This window comes from Apteryx rowi, unplaced genomic scaffold, assembly GCF_003343035.1.
Source record: "Apteryx rowi isolate R43461 unplaced genomic scaffold, aptRow1 scaffold_505, whole genome shotgun sequence".
NCBI lineage: Eukaryota > Metazoa > Chordata > Aves > Apterygiformes > Apterygidae > Apteryx > Apteryx rowi.
The window spans coordinates 372403-391112 of NW_020450767.1; the positions used below are offsets into that span (position 1 = coordinate 372403).

Sequence of the window (18710 nt, forward strand, 5' to 3'; positions counted from 1 at the left end):
GCGCCGGCCGCGGCCTCCCCGTGATGCCGCGCTTACGGTGCCCGCGGTGAGCGGCGGCGAGGGCGGGTGGAGGAGGCCGCTCTGCCAGCAGCGGGACGAGCGCTCCCCCACGGGCCGCGGGCGAGGACGGCGCAGCCCTCAGCGGAGCGGCCGCGGCAGGTGAGAGGCCGGCGGCAGCGGGGAGGCGGCGGCGGCGCCCGGCTCTCCCGTCACATGACAGCGCGCCGTCATATGCGGAGGCGCCGGCTGATGAGGCGGTTCCGCCGCCGGCCTGGCCCGCGACCGAGCGCGCCCCGCTCCTGCCGCTGAGAGGGTCGGCGCGGCGGCCGCCTCGGAGAGGAGCCCCTGAGGCCGCGGCGGCTGGGCCGAGGTGAGCAGCCGCGGCTGCGGAGGGGCCGCCTCGGCCGGGCGCGGAGCGCGAGGGGGGGCTGCGCGGCCCTGCCCTGCCCTGCCCTGCCCTGCTCTGCTCTGCTCTGCCCTGCCCGGCGGGGAGGCTGCGGGGGCCGCTGCCTCTGTGCGTCGCTGGCACGAGCGGCGCGGAGCGGCCCGGCCGCCCGTGCTCGGCGGGTGCCGGGCCTCTTCTGGCCCGCTCTGCGGTGGGGGAGGAGTGTCGCCGGGGTACAGTGGTCTCGTCTCTAGGACGTAGGGACTAATAGTGAGCACTGATCACCTACAGAGCTTGTATTTTACCTCTGTTTCAAAGTTTGGGAGATTGGAGCGGAGGGGAGTTAGGTCATTTGCTCAAATCTTAAAAATTGGTGGCAGAATTGAAACTTTAACCTTTTAGGGTTTCTGCTTTGCAATCCTGTTTGGACTGCTTGAATGCTGTTGAAAGAAAAATCTGCTCAGGTAGGCTCACTGGGGTCTCCTTTTGAAATCTCGGTTTTGCTCATTGTATTTCCCAGAAGATGAGGGATGGGGGGTTGTAAATCTAAGTGCTTCTTTGATGCCCCCAGTGAAGACTTCATGGCAAGATGGAGTTCCTTAAAGACACTGCTCAAAACCCCATTCCATGGAGGAGCTTGCCTTTTCCTCTGAAGGCAACATGGACAGCTTTGAGCTCTAAGTTGAGCTTAAAGAATTAACRTATACAATTTGAGAGGGAAATCTGTGTTTCTATAACTGTTTCTATAAAACCTAAGCTTTTATTAAAAAAAAAAAAATCTGTCCATGTGTACTTAAATTACCTGGCAAAACACAAATTGCAATGAAGCTACCAGTGTGATGGTATGATTTAGTATTGTAGACGACTTCAGTTCCTGCATAGCTACTCAGTGTTCCCACACATTTCAGAAGAATGAAGAAGCCTTTTTAACTTTTCACTGTTGTTTTTTTCAGATTCCTGTCTTTCACTGTGTGTGTGTGTGTGTGTGAAATTTCCAAAAGAACAGCAGACTTGCTCAATGAATGAGATTTACCAAGTTCAAGAAGTGAATTAGGTTCTTTGTTAATTTTGATACGCTAAATGGGCCCAGAAAGATAAAACTGCTAACATGATTTTATGTGACTAAGTGTATAAAGTTCGTATTACAGAGGTTCAGTACAAACACTCTTAGTGATATGGGAAACAGCTGCTTAAAAAATAGGCTAAAAATTTAGTGTAACAACGTGAAGTATTTGTTATTAAATAAAGCTTTAAGAGCATCCCTTTCTATTACTTTCAYGGAGTTCTGTAAGAAACTTTTTCCTTATCTTCCGTTGTCAGTTTGACAGTCTCTTAAATGGTATTATAGATAGCAATTGCTGTCTTTTGGCAGGGAGAGCAGGAGATGAGAGGARCTGGAGCTATTGTTGAAGACTGCAGCCTCCTCTATGACAAGATGCACCTTTAGAAGGGGAGAGAGAGAGGAAAGCTGTTCATACGTAATTCAGAAGTTCAAGTTGTTGTGAACTTGAACAGCTGTGTTGTTAAAAGGCTGTTGTAAACTCAGGTCCTCAGAACAGTGTCATAAAAGATAGTCATGAGTGGCCAAGCACATTTTTTAAAGAGAAAGAAGAAAAAAATAGGAAAGAAAACAGTAAGAGAGAAAGAAGGTGACAGCAGGAATTCCAGTCTCATAATCTAAGTGACATTCATGTGGAAGGCGGCAATGCTGTTCAGGATGAGTGCAAGGCATAGTTCTGGAATCTGRGGGAAGGTAGTAGGTGGGAGACAGAACCTTGGGTATAAAGCTTTGTCCTTTCTATTTAGATATTGTCCTGATTTCTGTTGGGTTATAGCCTGTCAAAGGGAGTAATCCATAGAATGATTCATCCCCTTGTTATTCTGCATACTAGTTGCATCTAACTTCTGGTGTACCCCAATTTTGATTTTGGATTTCGTTTCCTCCCTCCCCAGTATAGTCCCTGATAATACCAGTTGTTGTTTACATGAACTAATGCAATATTTCTATCTATTCAAGACTTTTGTTTTTATAATCAATTGTTTGCCTAAAGCTGACCAGAATTTTTCTTACCTCCTGCAACTTGAAATATAAAACTCAGCACACCAGACCCTTGTTTCTTTTACTAGCTGCATGTGGTCCAGGCAAATTATGGCAGAGAACAAAGAAGGAAGAGTACAAGATGGAAATTTTGAGAAGAGACCACCAACTGATGTGGACAGTATGATTGATTCAAGTTATAGGGACAGTGTAAGCAATCCCARTTGAAGGTCATAATAATGACAGAGGTAAAGGAGCTAATCCTAGCAAGGCTGTAGTTGTGGGTCTGTAGTGGAAAGGGAGAAGGTGGTACAGAGTAGAGACGTGAGTCTTGTGTGACTTACTGTTCTGTGCCAGTGGAAGGAACATCGGTACTACAAATTAAGTTTGTGACATCTTTGGTTGAAGTTCATACCATGTGTAAGGTGGGCTTTTACTTAAGAAATGGTATTAGGTAATTTGCTGCTAAGTACATTCTTAGAACAGTTACCATTTATTTGATTTTTTTTTTTCCCCTGAGGGCTGGCTGTTTGTTGAAACAGGCTTGTAGTTTGGCGAGGCAGAATTTGATGGGAGAAGCCATATTTCTTACGAGCCTAACTGCAAATATGCCTAGAAAACACAGATGAGTTTTTGGGCCTACCAGCTCTCTTTGGATCTGAAATAGAGCAGAAACTTTCAAGCTAACATAATCCTTGAGTATTTCAATCTTGCTGTGGTATAGCAACAGGAATGAGAAGAAGAAAACTGCAAGCTGCTTTTTGTGGTGTAGTTTTGTTTAGCGTTGAATGGGAGGGGAGTTGAAATCCTCTGGGGAATCACGTTCTACTGATGCCACTGACTAAACTTTCTCTTACATTTTGGGAGCTGAGATTTCATCCCTGTTCTCTGATGTTTGAATGACCCTGTTATGGCTTTATGCTTAGCTGCCTGTACTTCTGTTTTCTCTTCCRAATGCTTTGTGTGTAAACTGCATTCAAAATGTTTTATCCGTTGTTTCTAGACTAACGGTTTCAAGATGCCAGGGGGTGCAACAATCTCATTCAACTGTGTGGATTCTTCTCTTTCATCTTTGAAAAACTGCCAGTCTTACATTAACACTGGAATGGATATTGCTACTCGTGTTGCCCTTGACCTTGTGGAAAGTTTCAGTAAGTAATTCCTTTGAGTATATCATCTTGCTTATATTGCCTCCTGCACCTCACAGATGAGTCCTAGGCCTACATATTTTTGACTTAGTTACAGTCAGTATCTATCTTCATTATAGAAACAGCAGCTCTTCTGGCTAGTTTAGGGTGTTACCATTCCAATCACTTCACTGTCTTAACTGATAAATTCAGTGAAAATAGAAAGCAAACACCAAGCAAACATTGTCCCAGCTTTTGTAATACAAAACACTAATTGCATTCCAGTGTTTGTTATCTTACAGCCTTGTAGAAACTTTAACAGTGCTGAAACAGATGGAGAAAGCCTCTTAGGCTGGTGAATAAAATGACTTTTCATTCTAATACTGCTTCTTGTGTGTGTTTTATTTAATGTTTAGGGCAAGATGCATTAAAATAATACTATTGATTTTGAGTACAAAACTTGAGACACGTTTAAGAGATGCAGTTTTTCTAAATGCTGTCCCTTTTCCCCCGAAAACTAGACTGATTTAGGGTGCTTCAATTTGGACACTTGCAAACAGAAGAACCCTAAAGCTGTAATCACATATGACAATCTTGTCATTGCGGTTTTACAACAACAGGTGCATTGCAAAATTGCTTTTCAAAGACAAGTATTTGGCCTCCTATTGCTACAGCTCCTTGGATCTACTATAAAGTTTTCACTAGGAAAAAATTAAACCTTGCAAGCTCCAAAACCCTAAACAGTAGTTTTAATTATGAGTGGAGAGTGAGAGTCCTCTAAAACAAAATAATTGCTGTCTTGCACTCAACTAAGCCAAAGTTTATGTAAAATCAAGATGAACAGTTTTCTGTTTGTATGTTCTCTGTCCTCTGACCTTTTTATCCATATTACTGTCAGAGATAATTGTCGCCCCTTTTCTACAGGGGTAGAGGAAATGGAAAGCTTATCTAAACAGTCACCTGGGAATTCCTTTTGCAGTAGAACTGGTATAACCAGTTCTGTTTCCTCTCTGCATTTGAAGTTACCATCTCTCCTACTTCACCATAAGAAATACATGGAAATTTGCTGACTGTACTGAATTCCAGTAATTCCAAGACCTCAGAATGATCCGCAGAAGGCAACAAAAGCTAAAGGTTTTGATTAATTTCACCTTCAGCAGAAGTCAAATCAAGCTCCTGTTGCATTCACATCTGGGAAGGTGGAAGGAAGCTTAAACTCCACTGTGCAGGTTTGCAGCTGAAGATGTGTGCCATATACTCCTAGATAATTTTGTCATCTTCCTCACCTACTTCTGGCATATTAACTTTAATTATAACCTCCAAATTATTTTGACCATTTTATTCAGTAACCAAAAGGACCATATTTAGTGTTCTATCTAGAGAGGAGATCACTCTTAAAATTTCTATGGTCAGTGTTAACAGCTAGGTTATTTCATAGAATTGATTTTTTTTGAGCATGGGCATCTTCCTTGTGGAATCATGACTGTAGAACTATGAAGCATTTTGTACATTTTTTACATAGTATCCCATTGGTCTACAGAAAAGGTATTCCAGATTATTATTTGTTGGTTAAAGACCTTATAGTTTGTATCTGCTTCGTCTGGTATTACGATGTTAACGCTTTATTTAAAATAGTTCTCTTTGTGGCCACCTCTGTTCTATTCCTTGCTGATGTATGTACGTGTGCATATGGAATAGTTCTATCACTTTTTTTTTCCTAGTCAAATGAGCGAAGCTCCCTTATCTTTCATTTTAAGGTTTGGTTTTCACTCCACTGACCACTTAAAAGTCATCTTCATCTATTCAACTTGGAATTCAAGTTGTTTTGTTCCATATAAATGCCATCAAGAAAGGTTTCTGTGCAAGACTTACTTTTGGTAAACGCATACTGTATTTTTATTTTTCGTAGTGTTTTAGAATCAGGATTGTCTGATCTGCCTGACTCAACTGTTTAGCTCTTACCTCCAACTCATATGTGGCAATTTCTATATCTGCAGAATTATTACCCATCATCTGACTTTGCCTTCCTGTTCTGAGGCAAAGTATTCATTCAGTTTTGAGCCAGCCTTAGATTATATGCTACTGCGTTCTTGTTGCTGTCCCATTTGCAATTTTTTCTAATTTATTTTAAAAGATCAACCTTCTGACAGGTTTTGTTGCCAGGCTTTGTAGTAGCAAAGAATTCTACTGTGATTATTATTATTTTCTTTGACAAGCACTATTTCTGTGAAGGTATTTTTCCTTTGGACTTTCTTAGGTCTGGGGTTCGTATATTTGACAACTCTGCTTTTTGGGAATAATACTGAGGTAAAATTTTCTCAGGAAGTACATGAAAGAAGTTGCATTTACATCTGAAGATAAATAATTGGAAGGGCAGGTAAAGTTAGTATAATAAGTGATGTTGGTTTCTTCTCTTAAGTGCTCTTCTCCAAGAGCCCAATCCTGAAAACATTTAATGTTAAGTGTATTTATTAATCTGTACCCAGTAGTGTTGCTGGACAGGCTACTGGTTAATGCAGTATCATGGAGGCACCTGCCCTAAACCTACCTGATGCTAAATTAGACTTTTTTTTTTTTTTTTAAAGGTCTGACTGGATTTCTTTTCCCTGCTCTCTTAGGTGTGGTAGTGGGTTTGCTCTGGTGTTGTATTCAAGCTGCTTTCTGTAGAAGTCTAGGCAGCAGATGCCATACTTTTTTAAGATTGAGCAGCGATTCATGAAGGAAYCTATGTATGGTTTTCTAACTTCAGACCTCTAATAAAGCTAAGAAATATAAATTAACAAATGTAAGTGGTCTTTGATAGGCTTAAAGTGCTTTTATGATATGCCAGTTTTGAGGGTGTTTCCCTGTTAAGTAAAATCGCTTAGTGCATATTAGCAGCTCTGAAGCTGGAAGAGGATCTTTGGTTTCTGACATGCTTAGTGGAAAAGGATACAGAGTACACTTGTAAAGGATGTAAACCAAAACCAGTTCAGTGTTTCAGCGCTGTTGTAAGCGTGTAAGCTATAAATCAACTACGTGGCTCTCCAGATGGAGTGAAAATCAAGCTCGCTAGGGGGCAGGAGAAGACAGGAGGTCAGCGGTGCTTCCTTGAAGTTACCAAACACTTTGAAAAGGACCTGGCTTATTCATATGTCTGTTGATCTGGCTGTGAGTAGCCARTAATCCTCTCCAGTTAAATCATCCACAGAGCAAATAAGTCCTTTTACACTGGTTATGGAAGTTATAAAACCCCTTCAGAATGACTGTGAGTTTAAGCTATTTAAACAGATGGTGGTAGTGCTGCATGGAATGAAGAGGGAGTGAAACTACTTGTTAGATCATGATACCCGAGGGCTGCTGATAGGAAGAGGTGCCAGACTTGTGGGCAGGAGTTGGCTCAGGGTATTCAGTGATTTGTAGTAATCTTGCCAGTACTTCATCCTTGCCTTTCTTCAGRCAGTCTCAGATGCTTTGCAAACACTGGTTAAGCCTCTCAACTCCCTGTGAGGTAAATGATTACTTATCCCACCACTGAAATAAAACAGTCTTTTGGGTGAATAATGACTGGTGTTTAAAAACATATTGTAACTGTGTAATAATCCAAATGGGAAAAAGAAACAATTTTCCTTTGTCTGATTGAAGCAGCAAAGACTAACTAGAGAGGATAGGTACTCTTATTTGAGTTAGACATCAGGGGCGTCAGATTAAATTGCTTATTCATGAATAAATAGCCCAATAGATCTTTCACACCTTTATTCTGACATAATGCTTGAAAGTTTCAGAACTGAGTCAAACATTGGCTTTTCCTTTAACTGATTTCATATGGAGAGTGCCTCTTACTGAACTGAGACTATACTTTCTCTCAGCACCTTAATTTGTTTTAGTTAGCTGCCATATACTTATTGACTCACTTCAGTCCTGCTTAAATAGTGGAATTTAACTGTTTCTGAGTAAAGATGGCATTGCTGCAAGCCAGTGCATATACTGATGCTACCATTGATAGCTGTGCTGCTGTATTATATTTATTCCATTTCCAAAGCCCAGTATATCTGTATTCATTATATTAAAAACGAACACTTGTGCTCTTCATAGTTAACTCACATGACACAGTGACTTTCTGGCAATAACAAATGATCCTGTTAGCTTGGGTACTTAGAGCTGTCAGGTTTGGGGTTTGTTCTTTGTTTTTTCTCCTGAGCGTTTTGTGCTCAGAACTTCTGATTAACTTAGTTTTTTTCCTTATAGCTTTTGACTCTCTGTACTGGAAAGATAAAATATCTCACTGGACACAGCTATTTGGAGGAATATATACAAGTATTAAAGAAATTGATGGGGGAGGAAGGGTTCAATTAAATAATTAAACATTATAGCTCTGCAGTAAATATTGGACAGAGAAATCTGAAAAAGTGAGGGACTCAGTTTCACTGGTATAGATTGCAATTCAAATGACTTTGAAGGTCTAAAGATTTATAAGCTCTGATCACATMTTCCTGTTATTTTGAAATGTAGGACAGAATCTAGTCTCATTTTCTGTGACCTTGAGTGAGTTCATTTTACTACTTTCTGCAAAATAATAACACTAATATAAAGCAATRCTTTTCCATTTCACATGAATGGAAAGATTTAAGACCATTTCTAAGCAGATTCACATTCATCTCTACTTATGCATATAGTTTTCTTGACCTGCATTTGCAGTCCACAGTAGTGAACTTAGAATGATTGCTGTCCATTTAAGCCTTATGAAATGTCAGATGTTTTGGGAAACCTAGTGAGAGGTAATAGGGAAGTATGGGTATTTTTACTAAGGAATTGTAAATAATAACAAGCCCCATATGAAGAAGTTAAAAGGAAAATATTTCACAGTAGAATTAAAACAGTCTGAAATGTCTGTGRGGCCTCTAATGATACAACCACTCACAATTTGTTCCTAGCTTTGCACTACCTCCCCTTTCTTTTGTGCACCCTGCATCTTGTTCACTGCTGCTGCGCTCTGGAGAGGAGTCTTCAATGAGCATTAACCACAGGGATTTCCAAGACTCTTTCCTCTAAGGAATCCACTGTTCACAGGCTGCTGTAGAGATAAGATGTTTAGACTGCTGTAAGGTTCGCTGCCAAGATTGTACTCATCTAAGTCTTACTTTCCTCAGTGATTCTGTTGCTTAGTCCCCTAAAATATTTAAGTCCATTTGAACTTTGCTCTAGTCCTGTATAGATTTTTGCAAAGAATTCACTAGCGTTAAATATTCAGGTCAGGCATTGCCCATTTATGAACATGTATGATCTCTAGCAAAATAAGGCAATGGTGCTGTTCAGGGTTTCTGTTGCCTGCTGTTAATTTAGGTGCATCTGATCCTGAAAACCTTTTATTTTTCAATTAACTTTGTTGATGTCCGTGAAGTTATGTTGATGATTAAGATTTGCCTGTCTACTGAGAATTTGCAGACTTTAGCACTGAACATCTTCACAGTGTTGACAAATAGATAAAATTGAAATATACTCTATAAGAAGTTAAGGATATGTATCTAGAGATGAAAATTAGTTTCACCAAACTGAATGTCAAAGGGAAAGAGCTGATTTGAAAACTGCTTTTTTTTTAAAAAAAACTTATTTAAAAAAAAGCAAAGTTCTGTGTCCATCCCAGTCTTTCTGCTGATTATCATTATCTTTAGTTGGTGACATTGTCTAAAGGTCATATTTTTCTCTTCTTCCAAAAATGCCCTCGTGGTATAAAAACATTTTAAACTGTTACGACCACGTAAGCAGGAAAACAGACTATGTATAGTTGGTTTTGGTGTGTCCTGTCTGTGCTCAAAATACTCATGGATGTTCTGTGTCCCAGCCCAACAAAACACTGTAGGAAAGCATAAATTTAAATTCTTGAGCGGTCCACCAATTTTTGGAGTGATCTGTGTGTTTTAAAGCTTAAGCACATGCTCGTATCCTTTGCTGGATTGGAGTCCTAATAGGTACAGGAATTTGAAGGTGACATTGTTAGAAATCAATTATAAATGCAATTAAAATCATCTGGTCAAGCTTTTCACTGCTTTTTTTAGGATATATAAATTATAAATCTTACAAATGATTGTAAATTCTTTTTCTGTCTCAAAAGATGGCTTTGGATAACAAATAAAGAAGTCTGGGCTTTTGTTTTTTTTTGTTAACTCTTAGGCTGGACTAAATTCTACTGTAATTTATATYTTAATAAATTTAGCCTCAGTCTGTTATTTGAGCTTTAGTAGTGTGACTGAAAAAAGAATTCACTAAGTMAGTACTTGCTTTTCAATTTCTCTCAATTGTAACGCTCCTAATACTGAGCTTTAAGTCCCCTACTAAGCCCTCTGCATTCTGAGAAACAGCTGTTTGCACTATTAAATTAACTACTGTTAGTTGCTAAACTGTCTTTACTCTTGACTTTGGTGTAGTCATATAGAATTAGAAAGCACTGCTGCACATCCATGTGAAATACTTGAAGGATAAGTCTTGCTCTCTGTTTTTGGAATTGGTATAACCTGCCTTATGTGTTGACTGAACATGCTGAACTATGCGCAACATAGGTCTGCCATATCAGTAATCCATTTCCAGCTCTGCCCAAAGGAACTGGATGTGAATTCTCATAATTTTCTGAGGATGGTAGTTTTATCTGACTCCTGCAGTGAAAGCAGAACTTTTTCAAGGATTTGGGGTTGTGAAATGCAAAGAACTGTAGATGTCAGAAGAAAGAAGACTAACTTGTGGTCATCTCCTAGCTTCCCCCCAGCACTTTGCCTTTTAAAGGGACCCTTCTGGTGTGCTAGCTGGAGCCACAGCTGTGTGGGACTGGAAGAAGGTCCAGTACAAATGCCAGATAATTGGAAGGGCTGGAGAGTATGCTAACTGTAGATAAGATGGTAAGAAATTCTTAGCATAAAGCTTCTAAAAAGCATTTTAAAGCATGATCAGATAGGGTTTTTATCTGATTAGATGGACAGGATTTCATGTAGAGAACAAGATACTTCCTTGATGTCTGGGACCTTCTTCCAAMCACACATTAAATTCCTACTGTAAAATGTAGAGGCCCTGCAGTGTAGAAAGAAATAGCTGGGTGGGAAGCAATTATTCTATCTGAACTCTAATCTTATTCTGGGAAAGAATGGAGCTGCTTTTCTTTTTCCACAGAAACTTGCCCTAAAGTTTCATGGTCAACTGCTACCCATGGCTGTTTGCCATATATATTACGTAGCGATAATTTTCCTGTAGCAGTAGTGACCCTTGCATGAGAATGTTCTTTTTCCTTCCTCTCCAATACTCTCTCTTTCTTTCCATACTTTGAAAAACTACATATTACATATACACTACCTACAGGGAAGACCTGCGGGCTGTCCAGAGTGTTAGTGATACGATCCTTTGGCGTGCTCCCCAGAGTGAGTTAGCCCTCTACAGAGCTGGCTCTTCTTGCTTGTCTGCTCTTGTTGCCTATTGCRTAACCTGCTCTCCCCTGCCAGCAGAGCTTACCTCAATACGCGCTGCTTACCTGTTTCTGTTTCCCCTTGCCCCACAGCTGTCTCTGCACTCTTCTTTGTGTGCACTGCACAGCATCTCACATTGGAATGTCCTCCCTTTACTGACTGCTTTCTGCTCTCCAAGTTACTTGGGATCCACTTGTGTCATGATACCTGTTAAGTACAAGCCAACTAGCTGGTAATGTGGTGTAGGATCTTTTAAATGTGTGTTTGGCTTTGTGAGATTCCTAGAGCTTTTTTTTATTACCCACAACATTTTGATTTCTCTCACTGCTCTCTTAAAATGATGTTAAACAGGAATCACTCTAAACTTTGCTGACCCTTGTTGATATAGGAAGGAGTGTTGGGAATATAGGCACATAGGTCAGCCTAGTCTTATGAAATTATTGGCRGCCTTTTAATATATAGCTGATTCATAAGGCTGTATGGAACATCCATTATATTTACATCCAGTGCCTCACTAAACAAATTGCAGCAATCTATAACAAACACTGGAGTTGGAGATCAGAAGTTTGTCCATCACTGAGAGCAGGGGACCTTTCCTGGGAAGCTTCTGCATCAGTGGGCTAAAATTTCTCCTGCTTGGAATGGTGCAAACTCCAATATAGGGATGGGATCTGTAGCTGTGTTTGAGTATAAATTGGTTTGATTTGTTTGTTTGGTTTTGTTCTTTTTTTCCTAATTTATTTTTCATTGAAAATTCAAATGCAGCATTCCTGCAGTACTAGAACATAACACAAATTTTAAGAGAAGTTCTTGTGCGTGAGATGACCCATGATATGATTGTTTTGGGATCCAGAAATGAACCTGTTGATACCTRTGCTCCTAAATACTTATGCTCAATTAGTTTCCGTAGCATCAGAGATCTTTGTGCTTTATAACAACAATAAAAATGTAACGTAGTTGCCTTGAGAAGAGGCTACAGTAYATGTAGGTCTGCTGATGAGGGTATGAGCTGGGACTGAACTGTGACTTGCTCTCCTCTTCTTGTCTAGGGGAGTTGAGGTGTGTTAAGATTTTTTTTTTTTTCTTGCATGTCGTACCTTTCTTTGCATATGAATTGTAGTTTTGGCCTCTGTCCACTTATGGGATTAGTGGCCTCATAGTAGGCATAGCTGTGGCCTGTGATGTGGGGACCCTGCATGAGAAATTGGGAGACTTTGTTTTTGCCTGTGAGTTGTCCTGTATGCCCATATATCTGGGAATTTACTCTTGAGAAGGAAATAGCAAACAGTGTTTTTCATTCTGTGTAAGAATACCATTAGAACTGGGCAATCAATTACTTCTTTGGGGACAGGAGGGAGCAATTTTACCTGGATTTGAAATTCCCAAGATTCTGCCTCAGTCTGTCAAAATTTCCTTTGTCTTCAGATTAGAGTAAATTCCAAGGGAGCTTTATTATTATTTTTTTTTTGAGAGGGCACTTCTTCGTGGTGAAGAATGCAAGTATTGAATGTGGAAGTCCGTCCTGAAGATAAATGGCTTTGCACTGAAGCTTGATATACAAAAAGATCTTCTAACTATGAGGGAAGATATGGTAGAAAACCAGCAGAGACCACTGATCCATCAAGTTCAGTAACCCTTCAGTGTTGGCCTTTTCCAGATGCTTAATAARCAGCTGCAGGAATTCTCTCACTGGACTAAGCTATCCACAGAGGAGGTTTCTTTCTGATCCCAGGCATTTAGTGGTTATCTTGCTACACCAATGTCTGTGGTACTAATTGGTGGCATGCATAAACTCAGTGTAGGCACCAAAATGACTTTTTTCTTGAGAAGGATCTTTTCCCACTGTTTAAAGTAAACTTATATTTTTGGGGTATTTGAGATAAAATGTTTCACATTTCCCTTCTCAAAATACTAATTCTTCTTTACTTCAAATCTCTTTCTTAAGATTCATTCTTTCAAGAAAGATGTTCTTTATCGTAACCTATGCTCATGTCCTATATTATGTTAGCTTATTGTATTGTTTTATAGGTATTTAACCTTTCACAGTGAGGAAGATAGATATGTTTTCTTGAAATAGGTAGGCATATGGTGTCACACATAAGGATTTTTTTTATTCGAGTAATTTTGTTCTTTTGAAACAGAAAGGTTTGGTTGGATTTTTGTGAAGTGCTTTTTCTAAGATGAAGAATCATGTTTTGTGTTTTGTACTCTACAATCAGTACCCAAATTTTGAGAAAAGAAAATTGGATTCATTTTTTGTCCTAATTCTGTGCTTAAAGAATTACAATGGAATTTACAGTGTTTATATCCAGCATTGATGAGTTCAATGCTAGAATACAGTGTTTGGTTCTGAAGACTGTTCTTCAAGCAAGATGTCTGAAAAATGAGAGTTTGGAAATAGGCCTTGTTTCAAAATCTGGAAAAACATGACTTGTAATGAAAGATTTGAGCTCTTTTATATTTATCCAAAAACCATCCTGACCATAGTCTGTAATCTTACAAAGTGGGAAGAAATAAATGTGTGGGCTTGTTATTATTTTCTAGCTGGAATTTCAACTGTAAAAAGAACATAGTGCAGTGAGGGGAAAGTAGCTATAATAAGCAGTATGCTTTTGTTCCAACTTTGTTTTGTTTTGGGTGCTCAGTAAGCTGAACACATCCAAGGGAGGATCCTCGACTGTTGCTGTTCTGGGAGGAAAAAGAAACCCAATAGGTGGCAGCAAAGCCTTTCCTACCGCTGGTGCCCCTACTCATTCACCTGCTGCAGCCAGCTGTGGCACCGACTGGATTCGGAGGTGTTGGTGCTCTATCACTACTAGACTCTTGCGTTTAGTAACATTAAAATGCTAATGGAGGATTAAGGTTAATAGTGGACAAAGAGAATAAGTATTATCAGATCATAGATTTTTATTTTTTTTTTAAAGCTGTTTGGGACCAACATGATCTACTGGTTTGACTTCCTACATAATACAGGTCATTGCATTTCATCCAGGTGTTCTTGCACGAGGCTGGTCTGTTGTGCTTGAAGTAGAGTGCATCATTCAGAGTGAAATCCAGTCTTGATTCAAAGCTAGCTTGCTGAATAACTGTGTTTGGTGCATTCTCATGGAACTGTCTTACCCTGATAGTTTGCACCTGAACAGAAGGTTGTACTCTGGACTTTCTCAGTTTTTGTCAGAGCTCTTGTGAGTGCTCAGATGAAAATTGCACCCTTTTTATTTCTGAGGTTACAGTGGGTGGTCTTCACATGGTGTCTGTTTTCAAATATATATATATATATGCATATGTATATATATACATGCACATAAAAATATACTATACAACTCTGTGTGTATGTCTGTGTATGTATACACATACATACATATACACACATACTCTTTTTCTCATGAATTTCCTAAGGAAATGGGTAATTTTCTCCCCTTAAAGGTCATTATAAGTTAGGGAGGTTTGCAGTCACCTAGTAGTTACCTCATGTACCCATAGTCACTATAAATTTCTGTGTCCTAGACCTCATAAATTCTCAACAGTCTTCAAAATAGATCATAAGTGGGATTTAAATGCTATATGGACCTTTTTGAAGACCCTCTGTACACCAGTGATGTTAACCTTAAGAGAATGAGTGAGCTTACAACTATAAATTATAGGCTTGAAATTGCTGGGTGAGGCTCTTTGGCCTCTGCTGTGCATGAGATCAGAATAGATGATCCTAATGGTCTGCTCCAGTTTCAAAATACTATGAAGTACTGCAGAGGTCTTGTGTGGGCTCTTCAGCACACAGATAAATCAACCTCTTTGAACAAAAGCCAGAGAGGAATATTTTATCTGAATAATTTACTGTATGAAAATATACTCTGCAGTATATTAATCTGTCATTTTCTTATTGTCATATTTCTGTCACAGAAACATGGCAATAAGAAAATAAAGCTAACTCCTGTTTAAATGTACAGGCATCCAGTATATATTGAAAATAGTGTAGGCTTTGAAGAACACACTCTGAAGGCTTTAATTTTTATCAATTGAGTGGATCAGTATTTAGCTTTCAGTGACCTAATTGTGTGCTTAAAAATCTAGGGAGGGAGGAAGAACCCACAAAATAGAAAATTGGGGTTTGTCACCATTCAGCAAGATTAAGAAAATAAAGCAATTCTGTTTCTTTTCGTATTTCTTTTTCCACTATGGAAAGATTTATTTGGTTTAAAACTAAGCTTTGCTGACATGTTCTAAATGTTTGGTCAAAGCAGAAAAGAAGCCTTTACACAGACAGGATCATTCTGAGACCTTATCATCCTGAACCCCTACTAACAGATACAGGACACTCATTTCTGTGTGTTGTTTGTTTTTTTTTTTTTTAAGAATTCAAGAACTTGTGACTATTCTGTTATCTTTTTCTTTTTTGGGTACTTGCAATTAATTTTTCTACCAGTGCATGTAGAATCAGTTCTGTATTTTTTAATAGTTTCAGATAAAAGTAATTTAAAAAAGAAAACTTAAAAATGTATTCTGAAATTGAGGTTTCATGATAGGTTTCCATCTACACCGGTATTTTATAGYAGGCTGACACTCTAGTGAAGAATGGAGATTATGGTATGTACTGATTCACCAAGAATTTAAATAGCAATGTTTGCTTCATCAGTCAAAATTACATGCGAGGCTTGTGTTTTTCTTACGATTGCTGACACTGAGACCTATGAACAATTTAAGCCTTTGGTGGCAGGCATAGGTTGGTCCTCTGAACTGTAGGTGTAAAATAACTTTTATTATTATTTTGATAGGTTTTTTTGCTTCCCTCCTCCCCTTTCTCTATCCCTTTTTCTCTTAAAAAGAACAAGGAATTCATGATAGCATTATATGAAAGAGGCAAAACAACTGAGGTGCTCCAAGTCTGATTTTGCTGAAGCCTTGAAGCTAGGAACCCCGGTGTTCTCAATCTGGCTTTGCCACGGTGTGGCCTTGGGCCAAGTCATTAAAGTTCCCTAGGCCTCAGTTTCCCTTCTGTAAAAGGAGATGTCAGGAGTGCTTGGAGAGGAGGTATTAACATTTGAATATCTAAAACTCCTGTGTATATATATTCAGTTCTGTTACTGCTTTTGTTTTCAGTACTTGTGGAAATTATACTGCAAGAGTCTAGAAATAATTCAGTAGTCTGTAATGGAGATATGTGGTTGGAAAAGGTAAGAGATAGGTATCCAAGAAAAAAGTATGTGTGCAGGCAAAGTGAAAGGCAGCAGAAGAGAAACAATAGTATAACAAAGATGTCATCTTTTTATCTTTTTTGAATTAACAAATTAGAAGTGTTGTGTCTCAAAGAACCATGACAGGCATTACAAAATGGTTTGAACTACTGAAATATGCAATAGACACTAAGTGAAAATTGCAATTAGATGAATTTTTTGAGTGGACCCCTCAGCCATGTCAACAGGAGAGTAGTCTGATTTTTTTTTTTTTTATTAGTGGGTCAATAAATAATACTATGTGAACAGAGAAAATCTTACACTGATTCAAAAAATGTACTACTGAGACTGCTTTTGAAAAGAAAATTATYGGTGAAATCCATGGTCCAGCAAAAAGTTAGCTGTAGTGATAGAGAATACATCCCAACTCTGAATAAATAGTTCAACTCTTGTTGGCAGAGAACCTTACATACTCTTTCTTCATTAGCCTTGTTTCAGTTTTCAGCTATTGGATCTTACATTTTTTTGTCTGCTAATCATCCCACTATGTTCAGAAATCTTCAGGATGGTAGCGGTGGATCATGAGCAAGTCACCTTTCAGCATCTCTTACTTAAACTAAGCAGGTTGAGCTGCTTTAGTCAGTCTTGTTGTAWGTCACAATTTCCAGGCTTTGAATAATTTGTGGGACTCTCTGAAATACTAAAAGAGCTTATTGAAGAAAAATGCAATTAGGAGGATTTCATCTTATGCTTATTGGTCTAGAAAGAGTCTTTGTCCAAATTACGCACTGCTAGCCATATAAAGATAGGGATGTATCTGCAAAGTTTTCAGCACACAATTAGACCCTTAAAAAAGAAAAAAGAAAAATCCCTGTACCCCTCCTTTAGTCATTGAATAAGGGCCTGGCATTCACCATTACCATCATATGACACCATATTCTGTGTAGGGCATATAGTAATGGCCAGGTAAACCGCCATCACTCACATTGCTGCCCCAGCCACCGTTTTAGGCAGTGTTTGCATTAGCTTAGTTCCCACACAGTGCACTATATAGTGCTTATTACTAGTGAGCTGATAGCTTTTTTGTTCCATTTTTTTTCCGTGTGTTAATGGGCTTTTCTGCCAATAAAACCRATCAGAAAATAGAGAACCATGATTCTGTTAGAGCTGCTATTTTATAAGAGGATGGAAGAAAGTGGGAGGTGACCCTAAGGATTGTGATCATCAGGAAGATGTGATTTACTAATAGAAGAGGGAACCAAGAAGTTGGCCACCAAGTGCTTGGGGAAAAAAGAGCAAGGATGGGGGAACTGGTTGCAGAGGAAGAGAAGGGGAAAGGAACAAGTGGTAAAGAAATCTGTGTAATGAAGCAGAAGAGAGGAAAAAAGTGAGAAAGCCACAGCAAAAGGGTAAAGCAGGACTGGATTTTTTTTTTAAATCTTTTTGAGCAGGTTTGGTGTAGAAGATGCAGTATGCTGATTGTGTTCTAGATGACCAAAGATATTTAAATGCCTTTCTAATGRTGTTTCCCATGTAAGCAACTTCTGAAGTTTTCACAGAGGTGTTAAGCTTGAAGTCTGGCATATAAATTGAAGGAGGACTGGTTCATGTGGCTGCAAATGAGAAGGGATGTGTGGTCTTTCTGATTACTCTCACTCTAGAGTTATTCAGGATATATAAATGTGTGAACTTCCTTGCTTTTTTTGACATTATCAACAAATGCTATAGAGTGCTTTGAAATATGCATATGCTGTAGCACTCAATAGAAAGTGACAATCTCAAACTCCTCCATAAATTACATATAATGAACTTTCTTATTAAAAAAGACTTAACAAAAGGAGCCAGCTGGCTTAAGGAGAAGGTGGCAGATGAAAAGAACACAATTCAAAGAAGTGTTCACACATTAAGGAAGTATGTTAACAGGCTTTCCCCAGACTGTAAGTGGGAATGGAATTATACATTGCATGTAAATGTCAAGTGACAATAATATCTTGGGAGTTAAATCAACCTTGCAAACTCTTTCCTATTTTTCTTAAGCAGATGAATAAAATTTAACTTGTGATTTCCTTACTAATCATCTTAGTAAGCAGTGGGCGAGTAGACTATTTTCTGTATGGGTAGATTAATGTGACATTTTCACAAGACTTTTTTTTAGTTTATTACTTGTGGGTGTAGATATAATTCACAGCTGTTTTTCGGATGAACTAGATATGCCATCAATCGTTCAAATTCTGTATCTCTTAAGTATTTTTGGATTCATCATTTATCCATTCTTTGCTGAAGGTGCGTAGTCTGTCCTCATGCCTCAAAGTAATCTGTTAATTAAAAATTAAGACTTCTCTTAACAAACCTACTTCAGTGCACAGATTTGGCCCAGCTGCTTATACAGAAAACCACATATAAATTTAAACAAAATTTAAACAAGTTAAAACAAATTTAAAACTAAAACCAAAACTAAAACTAAATCAGAAAGGGAAGGCGTTCCCTGATATAGTGCATTTCAAAATGTGTAGAATTACAGAACATTTCCACACTTGATCTCAGTTTAGTTTCTTTTTTTCA

The 18710-nt window shown here is 38.8% G+C and overlaps 2 protein-coding genes across 5 annotated transcripts in view; one reads left to right on the forward strand and one right to left on the reverse strand.

Moving 5' to 3' along the window:
* The window catches only part of WASHC5 (WASH complex subunit 5), a 28739-nt gene extending 28588 nt beyond the window's left edge, over window positions 1–151 (reverse strand). For all 3 annotated transcript variants that reach the window (XM_026079920.1, XM_026079924.1, XM_026079922.1), the window contains exon 1: window positions 37–151. The gene's annotated coding sequence lies outside the window, so the exon portion shown is untranslated. The remainder of the gene's footprint in view (window positions 1–36) is intronic.
* Window positions 152–250: 99 nt separating this feature from the next.
* The window catches only part of NSMCE2 (NSE2 (MMS21) homolog, SMC5-SMC6 complex SUMO ligase), a 135112-nt gene continuing 116652 nt past the window's right edge, over window positions 251–18710 (forward strand). Inside the window, exons 1-3 of one of the 2 annotated variants that reach the window (XM_026079925.1) lie at window positions 251–370; window positions 788–849; window positions 3427–3574. In XM_026079925.1, the coding sequence (XP_025935710.1) occupies window positions 823–849; window positions 3427–3574 (175 nt within the window). In that variant the 5' untranslated portion in view covers window positions 251–370; window positions 788–822. The remainder of the gene's footprint in view (window positions 371–787; window positions 850–3426; window positions 3575–18710) is intronic. The other variant, XM_026079927.1, reaches the window with a different exon arrangement.